The 22,681-nt window shown below is 43.2% G+C and overlaps 1 protein-coding gene across 4 annotated transcripts in view; it reads right to left on the bottom strand.

The window, feature by feature from the left end:
- Positions 1-22,681, bottom strand: part of NFIC (nuclear factor I C) — a 175,377-nt gene that overhangs the window by 5,703 nt on the left and 146,993 nt on the right. For 3 of the 4 annotated variants that reach the window (XM_032221542.1, XM_032219976.1, XM_032220717.1), the window contains exons 8-10: positions 21,335-21,519; positions 16,833-16,989; positions 10,242-10,324 (exon numbers count right to left, since the gene is read on the bottom strand). In XM_032221542.1, the coding sequence (XP_032077433.1) occupies positions 10,242-10,324; positions 16,833-16,989; positions 21,335-21,519 (425 nt within the window). The remainder of the gene's footprint in view (positions 1-10,241; positions 10,325-16,832; positions 16,990-21,334; positions 21,520-22,681) is intronic. The other variant, XM_032222306.1, reaches the window with a different exon arrangement.

Here is a 22,681-nt window from a genome sequence, read left to right as displayed (position 1 = left end):
GCAGGAAAGAGGTATTAGGTATCTCAATGCTGCTATTAGTGGTTCTCCAGATTTTTGCAGCCCAATATGTAACCCCCATGGAAACAAAATCATTAAAATACATGCAGTCAGGAATCTGGGAGTACCTTTTCCAATTGTTGTAGCATATGAAATCGTAGGTCTTTTAATAAAAGACCTGGAAGATTTTTTCATTGGAAAAAGTGCTCCCAAGAATCCTGATTTTTTGGGGGGTGGGGTGGGGGATGATGTACTACCATGGTTCTTCTCCTATACAGTGTAAAACACATAAGAAGACATCGTAACATTGATATCTTATTACCATTAAATTACATTATAAAATATTGTTTATGTTTGACTTTGCAATATAGCCCACAACCTAATTAAATATGTTGATTTGGGTGAGGGGTGCCTTCATGTCAGTCTTGAGTCTTGGTGACTGCCTGGACTGGTTTTCCTGCCAGTTTTCTTGGCAAACTTTCAGAAGTGTTTTTGCTATTTATCCCTACATTTTCAATTAGTGCTGGAGGTTTTTTTTTCCTAAGTGTACCAGGCTTAAGACAATGGAGCCTCTGAGCATATGAAAAGAGACTTGATGTATTTCTGTAAAATGTTTATATCCCACCTATACTTTACATAGCTCACAGAATCATAAAAAAAAACCCCATAAACAACTTGGTCCAGCACTAGTTTCAATAGATTTCAGTTCAGTAAATAACCAAATTATTTGAAACTGAGTGGTGCCCATAGGAAATTCAATTTTTCTAACTGGGCTAAGGGAAACCATAATTATAGATTAGCAAATTCTGGGAGCTGTTGAATTCATCTGAAATTAGAGATAACAATTCATTACAATGAATTTGAGTCAAGCATCTCTTCCCAGATTGCGATCTAGCAATAGCAATAGCAATAGCAGTTAGACTTATATACCGCTTCATAGGGCTTTCAGCCCTCTCTAAGCGGTTTACAGAGTCAGCATATCGCCCCCACAGTCTGGGTCCTCATTTCACCCACCTCGGAAGGATGGAAGGCTGAGTCAACCTTGAGCCGGTGAGATTTGAACTGCCGAACTGCAGATAGCAATCAGCTGTAGTGGCCTGCAGTACTGTACTCTAACCACTGCGCCACCTCGGCTCTCCAAACAGCCAAGACTTTAGCAGAATCCATTCTGGGTCAGTCAACAAGCTAGAGGTTTTGTCTTCCAAGCTTTTGGACATGATGATAAACAAGGACATACATTCAATTTTGCAGCTACTAACTTTGTTGGTCAAGCAGGAACAAAAACAGCCAGGAAAGTGATTGAAGCCTGGGAAACAGGTCCTTCGTCAATCAATAAGAGTGCAGATTTACCCCCAGTTTATGAGGTACTTGAGGGGGAGGGAGGGAAGGATGGCAGCACAAGGAAACAACAGCCAATGCCTTAATACCCAGCCATCAATATTCTAATCTACATCTAAAAAGCTACACACAACCAGCACTTATTTTCCCCAAAATAAGAAAGGGTCTTATGCGCTCAAAAGCCCGATTGAGCTTATTACCTGGGGAGGTCTTATTTTCAGGGAAACAGAGTACCATATGCAGAATAGCTCAAAGCACACAGAGAAGTTCCCTGAGGATGGGCTCCAGCATGAGTCCGAAAACTCAGAAGACAAAACCTCTGGTCTGGGTGATCAACCCAGATTGGATGCTGCAACATTATCCTGGGACACGTATATTCACCTTCATTCATGAAAAAACTATGCATTCTTGGCCTAGTAGAGTAGCAGGAGAACTTAAATGCTCCACAAGAGACTTTTGCTAATGTAACAAGGCCAAGGATGCCAAATACACACGTAGCAAGCCCTGAGGCTCCAAGAGAGACAAAGTAATATTGTGGATAGTTTCCTATAAGCTCTTGGCAGTTTGCATGCTATTTTTGTATTTTCTCAAGGTAGCATTGCCAGGGACAGGATCTCAAGGAAATGTAACTAGTTCAGCCTTAGACAAAGCTTTAAGTGGAATTGGAAACCAGGTAGGAATTGAATGTTGGCTACTCTTCATGTTTGGCTATCAGCAACTATGGTTGGAAGGTTTTGTACATGTTGTAATTTCAAAATTCCATGAATTAATTGAAGAAATATTTGCTGGGGTTTTTTTGCATACTTATCTCCAGCAGGGGGCAGTAGAAAGCTTCTCCTTGTGCTTCTCTCATTTGCTATAAATTTAGTTTCTGGGTTTAAGTCACTACAATACTGCTTGCATATGCCATGAAGAAGCTTTTTTTTAAAAAAGTGCTGAACAGTTGTTCTGGGCACATACTACATGTTCCTAACAGCTCATGGCTTTCTTTTGTAAAAAAAATAAATTAATCCCAAGAAAGATTTATGTTAGAATAAATCCTTCAAACACCCTCATATTTCCAGCCCATCCCTAGCAGTACCAAAGCCAGAATTCTGTAAAATAATGCAAATCACTTCATTGTTTCCTAAGAATCTCATTTTAAATTTGAAATAATGAAGACTCTAGCCCTGATGAATTATATAGGCATACTCTGAAATGTATGGAATGTATCTTGTTTTTACATATGCATTGTTCTTTATGTGCCACTCAAGGTCACTTCTTGTGAGATGGGCAGCTACATAAATCTGATTAATACTGAAATATAGAATCACAAACACCCCAAGTGCCAAACGTTTTTTCTCCCCAGTAGGTATACTCTACTGATCTTTCGGATTATCAGAACCAGAAAGAGTTCCACACTGCAATAAATGAAGAAAAAGAAACATATCCATAGTACTTTTTGGATAAAACACAGGAATAAAATAGATTAGTTTTCATGATGTTTCTTTCTGTCTTTCTGTGTTTAGAGGAGTAAAGTGAATTGACTCCAGATTGGACAAGTGAGCATTAGGATTGATTAAAGGAGTTGAATCCAAATCTTGGTCCCTCATCACTAGAGCTACAAGACCTGCCAACAAAAATAATGGATATTGGCAATAGAAAAATGACTTTCCTTGTTGTAAAAATGGATTATCTGGGCAGCTAATATTTTTTTAAAGTTTTTTAACCCCACCTTTATTATTTTTTATCAATAAGATTATATATAATCTTATATATATATCTTATATATATATCTGCCTGGTGTGCCTAGTATGCCATATAGCCCAGGTTCAAATCCCAGTAAGGGTAAGGCTAGCTGATGAGAGCTAAATAGCTTGAAATAGATCTATACTAGTCTCCCTTTATTTATTTATCAGCACAAATAAAAAAAACATATATATATATATAAATATATATATATATATATATATATATGTATGTATGTATGTATGTATGTATGTATGTATGTATGTATGTCTGTCTGTCTGTCTGTCTGTCTGTCTGTCTGTCTGTCTGTCTTTGGTTATTCGGGTTTTCTCCCATGTAAAATTGGAGGTGTCTTGGCACGTGTACGAAGCCTGAAGATGACGAATGAGACTTCGTCGAAACGTCGCCAAGACACCTCCAATTTTACGCGGGAGAAAACCCGAATAACCAAAGACCTACATACTAATACCCGCGAAAACGTCAGAAAACAAGTATGTATGTATGTATGTATGTATGTATGTATGTATGTATGTATGTGTATATCTATCTATCTATCTATCTATCTATCTATCTATCTATCTATCTATCTATCTATCTATCTACCTACCTACCTACCTACCTACCTACCTACCTACCTACCTATCTTATATCATACTCCTTCCTCCTCCTATTTCCCACATAACAACCCTGTGAAGTGTGTTGAGCTGAGAGAGAATGACTGGCCCATAGTCATCCAGTCAGCTTTCATGCTTAAAGTGGGACTAGAACTCACAGTCTCCTGGTGATTGGCCCAAAGTAACCCAGGCGCCTTTCATGCCTAAAACGGGACTAGCACGAACAATCTCCTGGTTTTTAAGCCAGCACCTTAACCAAAGTAGCCTTTTAATTTGTAATTATTTTTTAAATTTTTTAAACCTAGACTATATACATTCCCGTATTTATTAGATAGGCTGTATCGGTAAATCTGGATGACGCCCATCGCAATGGTGTGGTGGGGGGGACTACTACGTTATAATTCTTACAACGCTCAGGCAGCATTTGCAGACTCAGCAGTTCCTCACTGGTGAGATTCTTTCTCTCACTGATTTTTCTGAACTGCACAACCGCAGCCTGAATGCGGCGGCCTTCCCTGCTTTGTACTTGCTTGCTCTGCAATCAGAAGTGGAGGGTTGTTTTTTTTTTCCTTCCTTGGGGAGTTTTCAAACCACATAGCAGATTAAGCGTGCACAAAAAGGATGCACAAAGGGAGACAGCGAGCACCTGGGCGTCTCCTACCTAATGAAAGCAGAGCAGAAAATCTTGCCTTATTATTATCATTATCATTATCTAAAGACTTTGTGTGCAAAAGTCCATGTGCATCACCGATTGCAACTCTCTCTTCATTGAGAAATCCTCTTTTGTTTACCCAACAGTTTTCTTTTGAAGTTCATCAACAATGGACAAGAGGTGATATGGATTTAGCCTCTTGGTACTTAATTCCAGCACAAGGCTTCATACATCCCCGCTAGAAGCTTCCTACATTACTACTACTACTACTACTACTACTACTACTACTACTACTACTACTGAATAACAGAATTGGAAGGGACCTTGGAGGTCTTCTAGCCCAACCCCCTGCTTAGGCAGGAAACCCTATACCATTTCAGACAAATGGTTATCCAACATCTTCTTTAAAACTTCCTGTGTTGGAGCATTCACAACTTCTGGAGGCAAGTTGTTCCACTGATTAATCATCCTAACTGTCAGGAAATTTCTCCATAGTTCTAGGTTGCTTCTCTCCTTGATTAGTTTCCACCTATTGCTTCTTGTCCTGCCTTCAGGTGCTTTGGAGAATAGCTTGACTCCCTCTTCTTTGTGGCAACCCCTGAGATATTGGAACACTGCTATCATGTCTCCCCTAGTCCTTCTTTCTATTAAACTAGACATACCCAGTTCCTGCAACCGTTCTTCATATGTTTTAGTCTCCAGTCCCCTAATCATCTTTGTTGCCCTTCTCTGGACTCTTTCTAGAGTCTCCACATCTTTTTACATCGTGGCGACCAAAACTGGATACTGTATTCCAAGTGTGGCCTTACCAAGGCTTTATAAAGTGGTATTAACACTTCACGTGATCTTGATTCTATCCCTCTGTTTATGTAGCCTAGAACTGTGTTAGCTTTTTTGGCAGCTGCTGCACACGGCTGGCTCCTATTTAAATGGTTGTCTACTAGGACTCCAAGATGAGGAGGTGGAGGAGGAGGATTATTAGATTCCTGTTATTGCTCAATGCAGTTGCTGCTGATTTACCTTACATCTGCAATCAATTAAATATGTGAACAAGGAGAAGAAAAGTTATACAATAGTCCAGGGATTCTCAACCTGTGGTCCGCAGACCCCTGGGGGTGTGCAATGTCATCACAGGGTGTGTGGGAAGGCTTGATGCAGTCCAGTGGTTTAAATTTGGAGTTAAGTCTTGGTGGTGGTCCGTGGCCATGGTCTGTGGCCACAAAAGGTATTTAAAAGGGGGATATGTGATAAAGAAAAATGTTGAGAACCACTGCAGTAGTCGATTTCTCTTGAACTAGCCTCTGGACAGATTGGGCCAAAGGAAAAAAAGCAAAAGATATGTAAACGGGGTAAAACACATCGAGACCGGCTAAAACATATGAAATGAAGAAGAGTTGCAATTGAATTGGATATGGCTAGTAAGTTTAAGGAAAAGAAGGACCTGGGGAGACATGATAGCTGTGTTCCAATATCTATGAGGCTGCCACAAAGAAGAAGGGGTCACCCTGTTCTCCAAAGCATCTGAAGGCAAGACAAGAAGCAGTGGATGGAAACCAATCAAGGAGAGATCCGACCTAGAATAACAGCTTGCCTCCAGGAGGTTTTTAACTAACACTGGAGGTTTTTAAGAAGAGATTGGACAATCATTTGTCTGAAATGATATAGGGTTTCTTGCCCGAGCAGGGGGTTGGACTAGAAGAATTCCAGGTCCCTTCCAACTCTGTTATTCTGTTAAAAATTGCTGGTGTCAAAATAAAGGAAGAGATGGATCCAGGCCTAACAACCCTTCAAACATTATTTCCTGTGTGGTTCAAAGATCAATGAGAAACACTCACTGAAGAGAGAAGTTCCAATGTTTTAAGCAATGACGAATGTGTCTCTTTTATCCACCATAGGCAAACTGTGGGGACCTCCTTTTCCTCTTATACAGGGAAATATATATGGATATTTGAGACTGGGTGACATGGATATACCGTATTTTTCAGAGTATAAGACACACCAAAGTTTTGAAGAGGCAAATTTTTAAAAAAAGTTTTTGCACTCTGCAAACCTCCCCAAAACGGCTCTTTTTTTTTGCGAAAACAGCCTTGTTACCCCTCCCCAAAGGGCATGAATAGACTTTAGGAGGCTTGCAGAGTGTTCTTGGGGGGGGGGAGCAAAAACATGCAAAATTTTTGCTCATTTCTGCCCTCCCCAACCCCCAGGTGTACCCTGGAAGTCTCGTAGAAGCTATGCGTGGCCATTTTGGTGAGTGGGGTTTCAGGAGGCAAAAAAACGCTGTATTCAGTGTATAAGACGCACCCAGGTTTTCAGTCTCTTTTTTGAGGGAAAAAAGGTGTGTCTTATACTCCGAAAAATACAGTATGTTTCTCCTCCAATTTTGGATCCTGGCCTTGCTTACTGATATTAAACAATTCCATGCCATATCCAAACAACAATTGGAAAAGGGACTTAATACCAATTAACACTAAAAATGGGTCTGGTAGGCAGCAGCTAAGAAATTAAGTTTTGACCTTCACCTCCAATTCATGATTTTTTTAAAAAAAAAACAGGCAATCTATCTCACTTTCGCTCAGCCTCAGTCTTCCCTGCAACATGGTGAAAATCATTCTAGCCTATGCTAAAAAAGGTTATTTTCACTGAAAAATTAGAATTACCTACGTAATGCATAGAACATTACAAAAATGCCTGAAAGCTCTATATAAAAGTAGAAGGGACTACTTCAGTCTTCTGGATTGACTGAATTTGAGCAATATGGAATAAGCAGAAGCAGAATAAAGGAGGGCTTTCCTGACATTGAGAGCAATTAATCCATGGAGCAGCTTGTCTCCTAGAGTTGTAGGTGTGTCATCAATGAAGGTTTTCAAGAAAAGACTGGGAAACCATTTGTCCGGGATGATAGAAATCTCCTGCTTGAGCAGAGGTTTGGACTAGAAGACCTCCAAGTACCTTCTAACCCAGGGGTGTCAAACTCAGGTGCTTAAATCTGACCCATGCCCCCCCCCTGGAAATGACAAGCCAGTGGTGCCTCCAGCAGCCAAAACGGGCCATGGGGAGACACATGTGGCCCCCTGAGCTCCGTTTTTGGCTAGACAGCCTCCTGCAGCACTCTGCTGACCAAAATGGGGCAGGGAGGTCCCAACGCAGCCCCCCATGCCCCATTTTGGCCTGCGAATAGCAAAGGACCGGCCTGTGGTGCCTCCATCAGCCAAAACGGTCTATGAGGAGACACAAGTGGCCCCCTTGTACCTCATTTTCGGCCTGGACAGCCTCCTGCAGCACTCTGCCAACCAAAATAGGGCAGGGAGAGCTATGTGCAGCCCCCTTATGCCCCGTTTTCAGCCTGCATGGCTTCTTGCAGCAACCCCTCCCAGTGCCCTGTTTTGGACGGCAAAGTGTTGCAGGGGTGTCTGTCCCATCTCCCTTCCCCCATGGCTGGCCCTCGGAGGAGAACTACAATGGATCCGGCCCTCGAAGAAAACCAGTTTGACACCCCTATGATTCTAAGAGAGTAGCTTGAAATTGCTGAGGTTTCATTGTGATGCATTCTTCCTTTTTGAACTGAAGCGTTAACCCACCAACAATAAGCAAAGAAGCAGAGAAAGGAAAGGGAATTCCTTTCATTCCTTCAGTTTGTTTAAGTTCTGCTACCTTCAAGAGCTGGACATTTGACACCCTCTTCCTCTATTCCGCAGCCCCAAAGATTTATCAAGCTGCCAAGGCTGGTCAGGTTCCCGTGTTCAGCTCTGCAGGCCTCAGGTTTCGCAGGGCCAGATGAAAGAGTCAGTAAGTTAGCTGCAAACCCAACCTCTCCCATAGAGAACCCCTGCCCACCCATGGAATTTGACAATCTGGTGTCATATTTCTTACACTTTGATGGTCAAGATCGCAGAGAGGAGGAAGGAAAGAAAAGACTAATCCCCAAATAATCCTTAAACCCACTTGCAGAAGGAAACACACACTGGAGTTGTTATTCCTCGGGGGAGGCAGGAAGGGAGGGGGGGGGGGGAAAGGCACTGTCTGTGATACCCGGAAGTCTTCGTCACGGCTTCGGCCAGAGCTGCAACTAATGGCTGATGCCAGGCTCCAACAACGCCAGAGGGGAAGGAAAGGAATCCCATTGGCCAGGAGCCATCATGTTCAGCACACCAGCCAATTGCCTCTTTAAGAGGCCAGGCAGAGGGAGGGTGAGGAGGAAAGACCGAGGTTAGCCTTGGCCTCTGAACTTGCTCCCTGTCAAGGCTGTGAGTGTGTCTATGTGGGCGCGCGTGCGCTTTGTTGTTGTTTTTCCAGAGGCATGCAAAAGTAATTGTAAAAACCACCGAGTTTCCCCCTCGGGGCCTGGGAAAGTGCCAGGCAGAATCCTGGCAGGATTGATACTGGAGAAGCCAAGTAGACCTCGACATAAGAGCCAAGATACAGAGGACAGCATCTGAGATGGAAAAGGGGCTGTAATTTGGGAGTGAGCCTTATTGAAAGGTCAGGATGATGACACCCCCACCCACCCACCCCACCCCCAAGAATGGCAGTATAACACGGAAGGCATGACGTAGTTTCCAGAGGACATTTTCAATCCATCTTCCAGCTTTCACAAATAGCGTTTTGGATTTGCACAGACATGTAAATCTGAGCCACCAAAACTTCCTGTTTTGTTTTTAGAGGCTTTTAGTAGGCTCAGTTGGCAGCCACCAAACATTTCACTGAGAAATAGATCCTCAGCCTGAGAAGCAGTCTACTTCCAAGTTCCAGGATAACTAACCAGTCCTGGTGTAAAATCTGACAATTATTTTCCCCAAGCCCACCTGGAGAACTGAGAGTGTGAAAAATAATATTTCTCAACTATATGCCTGAATAAGTAACACCTGCTCTTAAGAAGCAGTTCTAGTTCTGTGTTTCCCCACTTTAGCAACTTTAAGATATATGGACTTCAATTCCCAGAATTCCCCAGTTAGCCATGGTGGAGGAGAAGGTGGAGAAACGCTGCTCTATATTCATGGATTTTTTTTGGCTGAAAATGGATACAAGGGAACTGGATTTACTGATTAAAAACGGCCAAATGTGGGAATAAGGAAATGACATTTTGCAATTTGGGAGGGCAGAAAGAGGATTAATTCTGTTTCTTTCTACTGCGAAGTAGATTGGGAATCCCTTCTTTAAATACCGTTTTCTTTCTGTTCTTTTGATCTATTCTGTTGTTCACTCTTTTCTCTATCTATCTTTCCTATTTTTCTTTTATATTCTTTTCCCTAATTGCCTTTTATTTTTCTGCAGCTTTTAACTATAATTATTCTGTAGATTTTAACTATAACCTCTATATTCAGAGATATTTTGACACTTTATCTCTGAGGAATAGTTATTGGGACCCTCGAATAGCAATAATAATAGCATTTAGTGTTATATGCCCCATATTGCTTTACAGTAAGTGTGCCCAGTCCATGGACCAGCATAAAGCTGCAGCATGCCAGAAACCGGACCACACAAACAAGCAAAGCCCCATCCACGGGATGCAGGCAACACACAAAATCACACACACCCCCTCCCCGATCCACGGAAAAACCTCTCTCTACAGAACCGGTCCCTGGGGGCCAAAATATTGGGGGGGGGCACTGCTTTACAGCACTCTCTGGGTGGTTTACAATGTAGAAGCACTATTTGTATATTGCCCCCAACAATCTGGGTCCTCATTTTATGGATCGTGGAAGGATGGAAAGACGAATTAACTTTGAGCCCCATCAGAATTGAACTCTAGGCTGTGGGCAGAATTTGCCTGCAGTACTGCATTTTAACCACTGAGTGACCAGGGCTCCTCCCCAGGAAGGTGTTTGTTCTGTATGGCTGCCAGTGGAAGCAAGTTTGACTGTGCCTCTCCTTCCCCGCAAGTAAATTATTGTAGGCAGGTTCTTAATACTGACCTGTGCCTGATAGATGCTGCCAGGATCCCGTGGTCCTAATCCCACGAAGCGGTTCGCAGGGGGTGTGCCTGGGGTGGAGTAGGCTGGGGAAAAGGTGAAGGTGAGAAGAAGGTAAAGAAAAGAAAAAGGAGAGAGAGAGAGAGGACAAGAAAATATTCTTTTTAAAATCAATCCACTGTTCCCGATCAACAGTTCTCATCTCGTGATAGGATCCATTCTCTGCCCCACACCCCAAATATCCTCAATCTTTCTTTCCTTTGCAATTACAGGTAACCCTCAACTTATGACCAGTTGTTTAACAGCAAAAACATGCCCACTCGGGAGAATGGATTCTGACTTACGACCATGAGATTTGCTTAACAGATGAGGGGGGGGGGAATCAGGTGCATATACGTGGTGCCTCGACTTATGGCACAATGAGGTATGACCAAAATTGTGGTCCCTATGGTAGTTGTAAATCAAGGACTACCTGTCTCTTTCTTTTCAGCCATTAGCTTATTCTGAATCTAGAGTCTTCAGTGCAAAATACCCATCGGCAGGAAGGCCACAGACAGCACATCAAGGGCTACTTTTCAAAAGTCAGAGGATTTCGCATTTAATTTTATAGGGTGCGACAAGTTCCTTAAGTATGCGCATGACATTTTGGGGAGCAGCAAAGGACAAGGCGCAGACCTTTTGCATCTCTGCTTTAAATTCTGGAATGATTTAAAACCTCTCCCGGGGCCTCACCCAAGTCTGGCTAAAGAGCAAACTGGAGAATGGCCATTGTCAGAGATGAGCTAACTGCACCTCACACTTCTACATCCTGTAGTGAGGAACAGGTTGAACGAGATGACCTCCAATGATACTTTAGCTGTGCAGACAGGTTCCCTTGCATTAGAAAAATAGAAAACTGACTCATCAGATCATTGGCCTATTTCACCCAAGAGCATCGGCACCGAATTGATAACTTCAGGAAGGATATTTTTCAGCCCTTTTCGGTACTCCAGATTTCCTTCTACCTCCCAAAATGGTGTTCTCCTACTGACCTCTGATGTCCATGGCATGGCTGCTTCCTACAACATCAACCTGGAGTAGATCAGAACTGGAGAAGCGTCTCAAAAACTCATCCTCAGCAACCGATACGAGTCACAGAAATGGCAAAACTCTATGACTGTGTAGTTTGAACTTTAAGTGAGGGTAGCCCTCACCTTACAACGGTCCATATAGTGGCTGTTCACAGTTGCAACAGCGCTGAGAAAAAGGGCTTATGACCGTTTTTCACGCTTACGACAGTTGCAACATCCCCCAAGGTCCGGTAATCAAAATTCAGACCCTTGGCAAATGACTCATGTTTACGCTGGGTTGCAGGATCCCGGGGTGTTACGATTCCGTTTTGCGACCTTCTGACAAGCAAAGTCAGCAGGGAAGAGGGCTTTTTCGCTTAGCGACTGTGTTAAGTGCAACCGTGTTAACTAACGGCAGTGATGTACTGAACAACTGTAGCAAGAAAGTTCGTAAAATGGGGAAAGCTCACTTAACTGTCCCACTTAGCAACAGAAATCCTGGGCTCAACTGTGGTCGTAAGTCAAGGACTACCTGTACAATTGGAAGCTAATCCAAGAACATAAGCCCAAGGCCTGTTCAGCGGCAGCATCTCCAGCTAAAAGGATTTCAGCTTATAGTTCTGGAAGAAAGCCACTCTATAAACCCTCAAGGTCATAAAACATCACCCTGCCCTTCCCCCATGTGATTACTGGAACTCTGAATCTTTCCAGGGAATCTATTTCCAATGCTGAGTTAAAAGAAATGGATCGATACACCTTTGCTTTGTTTCTTGCATACAGAAGAGCCCGGTGTTGCACAGCAGTGGAAGAATAAATTTACACCTTATTTGCTGCAGCAGACAGCCAATATATATTGTTTGTCAACATCTGGCTCAGGTTTCTTTTGACAGAGAGGTTAAGAAAGAAGATATTCAAGAGAGGCAACCAGGTTTTTCTGGATATCTTTTGCCCATGATGCATACTTACCTGGATTTTTTTTTCTTTAATTCAGAAACATATATGATTTTTATGATTGACCAATTTCCTAATTTAAAATTGAGAACTGTGTAAATTGAAATGTTATAGATTATTGTACGGGTGCGTGTACATGCGCACAGACATACACGTTGTATATGTAAACACACACACATACATGTTTATACATATACAAACACACACACATATGCATGCATGCATATATATACCACTAGTCCTCACTAATAATAGCCTGTTTCCCTGAAAATAAGACCTCCCCGGATAATAAGCCCAATCGGGCTTTTGAGTGCATGTGCGAAAATAATCCCTCCCCCGAAAATATTGCAACACAACAGCAGCCATGAGGTGATCACGCTTGCCGCCTCCTGCACCTCAAAAATAATAAGATCTCCCCGAAAATAAGGCCAAGTCCTTATTTCGGGGGTAAAAAGAAAATAAGGCCCTGTCTTATTTTCAGGGAAACACGGTATTATTTTTGTTTAACTAAACACACATAAACACTATTCCTGTATGCTGTGCTCCTTATATAAATGCCTCCTTTCAATAGACTTGAAAATGCTTACTTGCAAAGTGGTGTGTGCCTGGGTGTGCTAGAGGCCGTTATTGGAAATATTATTCCAGAGGATATAGGCTATGTCCCCGTGGATACCTAATCATAGCACATATATGATGTGAGACCTCTTTTTCCTTTAGCATTCCATGAAATTGCCCCTATCTCATCCCCAGGCCATATGGGAGGGAGGATTAATGGAGAATATACACTTAGCACAGAGTTGAACGGTGAAGTCCTTTGTACTCTCTGAGTTAGGATGTTTGCTTTTCAAGACATTTCATTACCACTCTAGATAACAGTATCAATGCTGGTGAGTGTTCTGTTTGCTTTCTGTTTATATAGAGTAGCTTGCCTTGCCAATCTTGGCGGGGTGTGGGTTTTTTCCCCCCTTTGTAGTTCCTTGAACAATCAAGCAGAGAACAATACCCTAATCAAAGAGAAAACCACAGCCCCCACACCAACCTTGGCAGGGCAACCTACTATATATAAGCAGGAAACAAACGCAACACTCACCAACACTGATGATGTTACCTAGTCTGGTAATGAAATGTCTGCCAGCAACAACCAAGCTCAGAGAGCACCACAGAGAGAATTGGGGTGTCCTTCATTACACCAGTGATAAAGAGGCATTTCCCCTCTTATTTTAACACCATTCAAGGCCACTTAAAAGCCTGCCAAACCTGTTAGGGTTTCTTACTTTGGATGGAAGTTAAAGGACTAGCAGGAATAGTGACTGAGAAGGGAATTAATCCAGGCAAAAAAGGAACTACAGGTGGGATAGCCAATTTCAGCTGGCATCATTTTTTGCTAAGTCTAGGATGGGTGGATAGCTCTATAACTCAGAGGAAGCACTATGGGGAAAAACCTGTAAAAACTGAGGTTTTTTTAGAGCATTACTATATCTTGCTGATGAATTGTGCAGCAATTACAAAGGCTCCCTCCCCACCAACCTCATAAATTGTTTCCCCCTTCTCGGTGTACTGTATAATGATAAGCAAATATTTGCAAATAGGCATAACCACAGCACCTACATGATTTGTTCAAGATCAGTGAGGAAGGAGAAGTTAACTCAGGTCTCGTTGGTTACCCATGTAAATCCAGTTTGTTAGAATGTTCAGAGTGTTTCCCAACTTTGGCAACTTTAAGACGTCTTAAAGTTGCCAAGTTTGAGAAACAACGGATCAGAGTACACCAGGGGTGAAATGCTCTGAAGTCTGCTGCCGGTTGGCTTCACTAATGGCTTGCTTCACACACATGTGCACCGCAGGCACTACCATGCAACGCTGGAAAAGGAGGATTAAGAAGCCTTTTCTGAGTCTGCAAAGGTAAGTAGAACAACGAGGGAGGGAACAGCTGTGCCGCACGATTTAGATTCGCTAGGAAGCAGGATTTCCCTGCTTTCTATCAAATATAAATCGTGCGGCACAGCTGATTGTTGGAATGTGAAAAAATGCTACTGGTTTGGGCGAATCGATAGCTCTGACGATCAGCTGTGCAACAATCAGCTGTGCCGCGTGATTTCTAATCGCGGTACAGCTAATTGTCACACAGCTGATCGGCATTTTTTTTTACTACCGGTTCCGGCAAACCGGTAGCATTTCACCCCTGGAGTACACCACATGAGAAAGAGGAGGAAGGCGTCGAGAAAGGGTAACTTTGGAAAGCTACGGAGGAGAAGGAGAGGAAGAAATAAATTTGTGACAGACTGAAATATCCGTAAACTGGATGAGTAAAAGAAGCACCACCAAAGCTGGTAATATAAGCTCCTAGGACAGTGTTTCTCAACCTTGGCGACTTTAAGTCCTGTGGACTTCAACTCCCCAAATCCCCTAGCCAGCACAGCTGGCTGGGGGATTCTGGGAATTGAAGTCCACAGGACTTAAAGTCGCCAAGGTTGAGAAACACTGTCCTAGGAAGAACTCCAGTTCTTATTAGAAGAACAATATGTTTTGCTAAGGAACCCCCCTCTCCACAACTATTAAGAGCACAGCAGTGGTATTTCCAAGACTTTTTCTCAGCAAACTGCAAAAGGCAAAACAAATTATACCAAATACACAACGCTTAAAAGCGACATTTGGCTTCTTCCCTGCAATTAAAGAACAATGAGCCAAGGCACATGACCAGTCGAGTTCCAATGTATTAAGCCTCTAAACAAACGTTTACGCCACTCCTCAGTTTTCAAACGGAGCATTATTGTTTTTCTTAGACATTTAGGAATATTATCTGGAAAGGAGAACATGACACGCTATGTATTTTATTAGTTTGCCGGATAGGTTGGGGAAAGTGCTAGGAATTGGATTAGGGACGGTCGTTCCACATTTCAGTTTACATTATTATTATTTTTTCCAATCAGCAATATTAAGGAAACTGGTTTGATGTGGCATCTGATTGCACTGCCAACTAGGCAGTAGACGTCAACAGTCATACATACAGACCCCGCAATCAAGTCTATAAGCTTCCATTAAACCCAGTGAGATGCCTAGGTAAAGAACTGGTGAAGCATGGAGGAAAATAATAGTATTTTACCAGTAGGTACTAGAAAAACATGGCTTTTTTGAGATAAGAAAAATAAATATCCATGTTGTTTGACGGAGTGATTAAATAGAGAGGATTTGCATAATCAAAGTCATTATAAAGATTAAGCATGAACAATGCTTCCCTTTACAGTAATTGCTATTATTTCAGAGTGGGCTATTCTAGCATTACTATGGAGATCACAAGTGAGCAAAGTTTCAGAAGGTAAGGAAAGCACTTGCCCCTTTTATACAGGATGGGAAATGGAAGATGATATTCTATGGGAGAACAGGGATAGACAGACAGGAACAAAATCCCAACACTAAGCCTTTTTAAAACCCTATCAAAATGTTCCCCAAATTATAAGCAACATTTTACTTTAGGAAAATCTTGGGAAAACACTATGCCCACCACTATGCCAGGAATGTGCAGTACTTCAAATGCATTTCCTAAAATTGTCTTCAGAGCCCAGAGGGGCGGGAACAGAGGCTCTCTTCAAGGGATTAAAGCAGCTACCTTTTTCTGAGATTGAATAGCAGGTTCCTGGGAAAAGACACAGCTGCTTTAAAAAAACTCAAAATGAAATGCTGGAGCTATGCTATGTGCTTTGAAGGGCCCTTTTGAAATCAAAATAGAAGTTATGTACGCCCCTTTAATCTACCATTTGATCAATGATGGAAGGGGAAATATGTTCCAGGGCAATATTTTTCAAACTTGGCAAAGTTTTAACTGGCTAGGGAAGTTTATGCTGGCTGAGGAATTCTAGGAGTTGAATCTACACATCTTAAAAATGGTCAAGTTTGAAAAACACTGCCCTGGAATCTGTGCACTGCTACACAAGGTGGCATGGAGGCTGCTTCTCGTAGACCCCAAATTTAGAAGGCCAATCGGAGAGCATGGCTGATAAAACTTTTATGTCTGCCATGTAACTACCACCTTTCGCTTCTGGAAAGTTTGGCATACCCTATAATTTTCAAGGAATTGGTCTTTTTCAGTGTCCTTAAACATGTAAAGAAAGAGGCAAATGGAACAACTTTATTCCACAATTGCTCTCTTAAATTCGAGCTTCACTTTGTACGACAGGCATGCAGGATAGATGATTAGAGGCTTTGGATTACGTTCTAGGGAGCTAGAAAGGCCGTCTTTACCTGAAACCTGGCATGTTTTATGGCAGCATGCATGTTTGCATGGGTGAGCATGCATGTTTGCTCTTTTTTTTAAAAAAATCACTTATTTAAAACAACGGCCATTTCAGATCATTTAAATGAGCGATTATGAACTTCTGTTTAAATCCATGCACCCTGCTGCCATCTCATCTCAAAATCCTCTCCCCCAGAACGGCCATCTCCCGCCCACCCCCCGCTTCTCCCCAAATCACAAGGCTGCAGAGCAGTCTGAATTGGTGAACACGGCCAGAGGGCAGGGAAGAAGAATTAGTGACAGATGGCAGACAAGGTGATTTGGGAGTGGGTAGGTGCAGGAACGGTGAGTGGGCTTGCTTACTGGGAGACGTCGGCGAGGTGGTCCCTCCCTCGGAAGTTGTCGTGGTAGATTTGGTGTCAGGTGAGATTGCCAGGCGGGGCATACCTGGAGGTGGCGGCGCCAACATCTGGGTAGGAAGGTAATGCCCGGGTACCTTCACTTGACCACCTCCATTTAACTAGGGACACAATATAAAAAAAAAAACACAGAGCAAGCCATTAGCACTGTCCACAGGAGTCACCTGCCCGCCCAGAGGAACCTCCCCCCTCAAAACGGGGACAGTGGGCGGGCTTCACTGGGGACCCTGGGAATCTTGGCCAGCTCTCCTGACTGCAAATATGGAAGATCTATTCAATTGTCATGGCTAAGAGTAAAATGTACCCTCCATGTATAAAAACTCTTCACAGTCCCACCTCAATGGTCTAGCTCAGGGGTGAGGAACAATGGCCCCTTTAACGATCTGTGGATTTCGACTCCCTGAATTCCTGAGCCAAGGTGGCTCAGGAATTCTGGGAATCGAAGTCCACAGGTCGTAAAGGGGCCAACGTTCCCAACCCCTCCTCATGTAGTCACACTGGTTTCCGATAAATCTATCAAGCTGCTTACTGTGACACTGTGCTAACAAGCTGCATTTTCTGCGCTCATTCTCACTCTTTAGCATTGCAAATGTAGGTTGATATTTTGCGATTTTTTTTGTGCAGATTGCCAAAACTGAATTTATAGCCACAGCCACACAAATAACTGAAAATGCTTGGATGCATTCATAAAATATCACCCCCAAAAAAGCAACAGTGCTATTATGATATGTGCAGTGGCATTAAAATTCTTTTTCTCATGGTCTTTACCTGTCTACCCTGAATCAGGAGTGAAATTCACCAGGTTCTAATTTTGCAATTTCCTTCCCCCAGGATTGGGGTGGGAATGGGGATTTTGCAATATCCTTCCCCACCAAGCCACGCCCACAGAACCGGTAGTAAAAAACCCTGAATTTTACCACTGCCCTGAATACTGTATATATGTCCGTGGATGTTATCAAAACATTATGGCACACAAAAGGAATCTTGATACAATCGTACGTGATCACATAAACTGCTCTCCTATAGTGTATTATTTTTACAATGCCAAAAAAGAAAAATAAACAAGAGAAAGATACCGTCAACTGTGGACTGAATAATATTTGTAACATTAAAAAAAAGAAAGAAAGGGAAGAATGGCACGAATGTTAATATATCAACTCCACTTTGAAAATAAGTCCAGATAATTCAGAACTTAAACGTTGGAAGGAAACCCAGAGGAATAGATTTGAAAAGCATTCTTAGTGCTCCCACTACAATTAGTGCAGTATTGCCTATATCAGTGGTTCTGAACCTGTGGTCCCTGGATCTCTGAGTGGAGGCATGACGTCACCACAGAGGGTCGGTGAAGGCTTGAAGAAATGTTATGATTGAAATCTTAAGTCTTGGGGGGGGGGGTCTGTATCGACAAAAAGAATTTAAAGGGGGTCCCTGATGAAGAAAAGGTTGAGAACCATTGGCCTATGTAATATCATTTTCAGCTCTATTCCAGCAATGTAATCCTCTGAAGTCTGCTACCAGTTCGGTGAGTCTGTTATAGAGTGAGCACCTGAGGCACACCCACGCAGCGCTGAAAAAGGAACATTTTGAAGCCTTCCGAGACTGCAAAGGTATGTAGAACAGCCGAGGGGGGTGGGGTGGAGATCTGCTGTGCCACGCGATTTTGATTAGCTAGAAATCCAACAATTCTAGCTAATATAAATCGTGCATCACAACTGATCGTCACCCAGCTGATCGTCGGAAATACCAGTTCACCCATACTGATAGCATTTTTTTTACTACCAGTTTGAGCGGGCCGGTCCAAACCAGTAGTATTTCACCCCTATCCCTAGCCTATCTTTTCAACAGCAGAGAGCATTGATTGCAGCAAGGATGCAATCACAGATATTCAGAAACAAAACTAGCTTCCAATGGTTCTGTATGTGAGAAAGAGAAACAGAAGGTAATAATTCCTTCCATTACTGCCCTGCATGTAACCAATACATTAACTGCCCTTGAATGGCACATCCAGCTGGATGGGCACCTAGCAGAGATAGAGGAGAAGAGAAACAAGCTGGACCTCCAATAGCAGACATTCATGCACATGTGTGTGTACATGTATGGCCTAGGTGCAGCTTTGATTAGGGGAGCAATGAGAATATTTACTGTTCAAGCTCTCTCTGTGACTCTGAACCACTTTCTGGTGGTTCAATTTATGCTACTCTTTTAAAAATCTTATTTAACCTGATAGCTCTTTCAGAGGTGCAGTTGGCATCTTCAGCACATACAGGTAGTCCTCGACTTACAACCACAAGGGAGCCCAAAATTTCTGTTGCTAAGTGAGACGTTTGTTAAATGACCTTCTGTGCCACATTTGTTAGGTGAACCACCGCAGCTGTTAAGTTAGTAACACGGCTCTTAAGCGAATCTGGTTCTGCTTATTAGAAGATTGCCAAAGCTGATCATGTGACCCCCATGACACTGCAGCCGTCATAAAGAAGAGTCGGTTGCCAAGCCTCTGATCACGTGACCTTGGGGATGCTGCAATGGTCATCAAAAATGTCTGCGACAAATGATCATGCCACTTTTTCCAGTGCTGTTGTAATTTTGAACAGTTGCTAAGTGAAATGTTGTAAGTCGAGGACTACCTGCACAGTAGCTGAGTAGATGAGGCAGATGTAGTGGTGGGATTCAGCCAGTTCGTACCTATTTGGAAGAACTGCTTGTTAACTTTCTAAGCAGTTCGGAGAACTTTGTGGTTGGAAGAAAGGAAGGCAGGAAGGGAACATTCTGGTGTTGTTTCTAGCTTAATCTTTATTGCCCTGCTTACAGAAACTGCCTCTCCGGTTAACCCTTATTACATTGTAACAGTTAAGGCGAAGAGCCCATTGACATGACGTTGAGTTGGCCATGCCCACCTAGGCACATGACCACCAAGCCATGCCTACCCAGCTGGTCATTAGGGCAGAGAACCGGTTGTTAAATTATATTTGTATCCCACCACTGGGCAGATCATATTACTCCTTTCTGAAGATCTCCAGTTTTGTCAAAACTTTTTTCTGATCCCATCCTAAGCATCCCCCAGACTCTAAGCTAGGGGCAGTGGTCACAATCTATTTCCTTCTCGCACACATTCTCAGCACGAAGCCTAAATGAGTGTGAATTCATTGCCTCCTCTAAACTAGCACCGGCCCTGCCTGTGAAAACGGCATGCAAATACAGGGCTTCTCGATCTACATTTTGATTATTGTTTATCTAGTCTAAAAAGGATTATACCGTATCTTATTGCAAGATGTACAATGGGACTGTAAGCTACATTTTCCCTTCACTAAACCCTTTACATACCTTTGATACAAATGGCACTGGGCTTTGTGAACTTGCCTGAGGCATGCTATGCAAATTACGGATAATTACCATCAATGTTTTGAAGATTTTGAGGATTTAATCCTCCTCAAGCAGACACTTTGTTTTGTGTCCTGTTCAAAACCCACATAGTGCAGGTGGCACTTAACAGTTTAAAAAGTCCTCCATTCCTGATGACTGTGGTAATGTATGTGTCCTTGAAGGGTTTTTCCCCCCCCTCTTGGTGAAAATGCAGTCTTCCTCCATGATGGGTTTGGGTTGTATTATTTTGCTTCACAGCCTAACCTGCCTTGGTCTCTGATAACTATAGTATTATTTGTTTATTTGCTTGTTTATTTGTTCATTAAATTTCTATGCTGCCCATTTCATTGATAGAGCAACTCTGGGCAGCTTTAAAAAGGGAAAGTCTGCCCTCGCACATATGTGTAGTCGTTCCCAACTCTAGGGGGCGGTGCTCATCCCTGTTTCAAAGCTGAAGAGCCAGCGCTGTCCGAAGAGGTCTGCGTGAAATCCTTTACCTTTACCTTATATTAACAGATCTAACTCTACTTCCCTCTATTCAGCCAAGGTCAGATAGTAATGCTGCCTGCTAAGGCTTAGCAGTTTTAGAAATGAAATTTCAAGAACAGAAGGACAAATCTCATCCCCAATAACCATCCTCCGCTCCGATGCCAAGCATCATCATTTAAAATTTATTAAGAATAATCGCTTAGAACCAAACGATGTCATTTTTAAAAAAGGGCATTATTTGAAAGTAAAAATAACTGATGCCATGACCAAACACAACACAAAACGTAAGAACAATGGTGAGCATTTCAATCGAGTATGGAAGTGGAAATGTGGGTCCAAGATTGAGATGGTACAATGTGGCTTAAACCTGTTTTGTTTTTTTTTTAAAAAGAACATTGGCAATTTCAAAATGAGTGGACTTGACCTTCCAGAATTCATGGCGGCTGGTGAATTCTGAGAGTTGAAGTCCGCCAAGGCTTAAAGTTGCCAACGCTGGAGACCCCTGAACTAAACTGAACAGAGAGGCATGACAAGACTATCCACACCACCACAAGACAAAAGGCGACGGGAGTTATATAACTCTGGCAAGTTCCTTACCGGTCCTGGTTGTTGATTGGATGGGTCACAAGCCAATGAGACGAGATCTTTCAGAGGGTCCTGTGGATTCAGATGAGGCGGGTACCTTATGGCTGTGTGCGGGAAGTAGGTGGAGGCCGCCTGGGGCAGGATCGAAGTGGTGGGAAAGTGCAGCGCAGCGGAGGGGTGGGGACTTCGAGAGATACCTGCAGAGAGTGTGTGTGTGAGAGAGAGAGAGAGAGAAAGGAAACTGGGCGGCCTTCGTCAACAGCACGCACCCAGACCTTCCTGCTCCAGGGCACCTCTGCAGAAAACAATTAGAAGGGCCTTCCCTCCATCTTCTTCCTCCTCCTCTTCCTCCTTCTGGAACAAGCAAACATCCATCTCCTTTCCCCTCTCCAACTTCCCTGGGCAAGTCAACAGACCCTACAGGAATCTCTCACTCCCATTCATCTTTCGATCATGTACTGGATGTTAAGGTAAAGGGCCCAAGCAGGGATGGGCTGCTGGAGGTTCGCAGGGGTTCGGGAGAACCTCTAGCTAAGATTCTGTGCAGTTTGGAGAACCCCCAAATCCCACTCCTGGCTGGCCCCGCCCACCCTGCCCCTCCCAGAAGTCCCCACGCGGCCTGTTTTGGATGCAGGTAAGTGCAGGGTGCGCACAGAGGCTCAGGGAGGGCGAAAAATGGGTCCACTGGAAGTTCAGGAAGGCCAGAAACACGCCCATTTCCAGCCTCCAGAGGGCCTCCAGATCCTGGGGAGGCCGTTTTCGCCTTCCCGGAGGCTTGACATAAGCCTCCGGAGCCTGGGGAGGGCAAAAATGCATCCCCCTGCCATGGTGCAGGAGGCTGACTAGGCCACACCCACCATGGCCACGCCAACCCAGCAACCGGGCAGAGAACCGCCTACTAAATTTTTTGAAGCCCACCTCTGGACCCAAGTACCACCAGCACTATCCTCGGTGGAGGGACGACTTAACTGGCCTTTTGCCATACAGCCAAACTGTACTCTGATTCCACAAAATTTCACTGCTAGCTTTAAAAATACAGCAGCACCTCCCTTGATTTACCGCATGAGCACTAAATCCCAAACTTCCTAGAATTCTGTTAAATCTTTACAAGTCTGGCTCTGCTGGCCTAAGTTTTTAAAACTTACCGTAATCTCTCTTTTTTTGTTTGCTTTTTGCAAATAAACCACATGCAACATTTACTGGGAAATTTTCAAAAGAATTTGGTTTGCCTGATACACTCAACTATTTTTTTCTTAACTTCCACAATTAATTCTGAATTCTGAAGAATTCTGGGGGAAAAACCCTAGCTGAAATGATCTGTAAAAATCCTATTCCATCCTATCCTATGCCAGAAACCTT

Source organism: Thamnophis elegans, chromosome 1 (assembly GCF_009769535.1).
Source record: "Thamnophis elegans isolate rThaEle1 chromosome 1, rThaEle1.pri, whole genome shotgun sequence".
Taxonomy (NCBI): Eukaryota; Metazoa; Chordata; class Lepidosauria; order Squamata; family Colubridae; genus Thamnophis; species Thamnophis elegans.
This window is presented reverse-complemented; position numbering and strand designations above follow the sequence as displayed.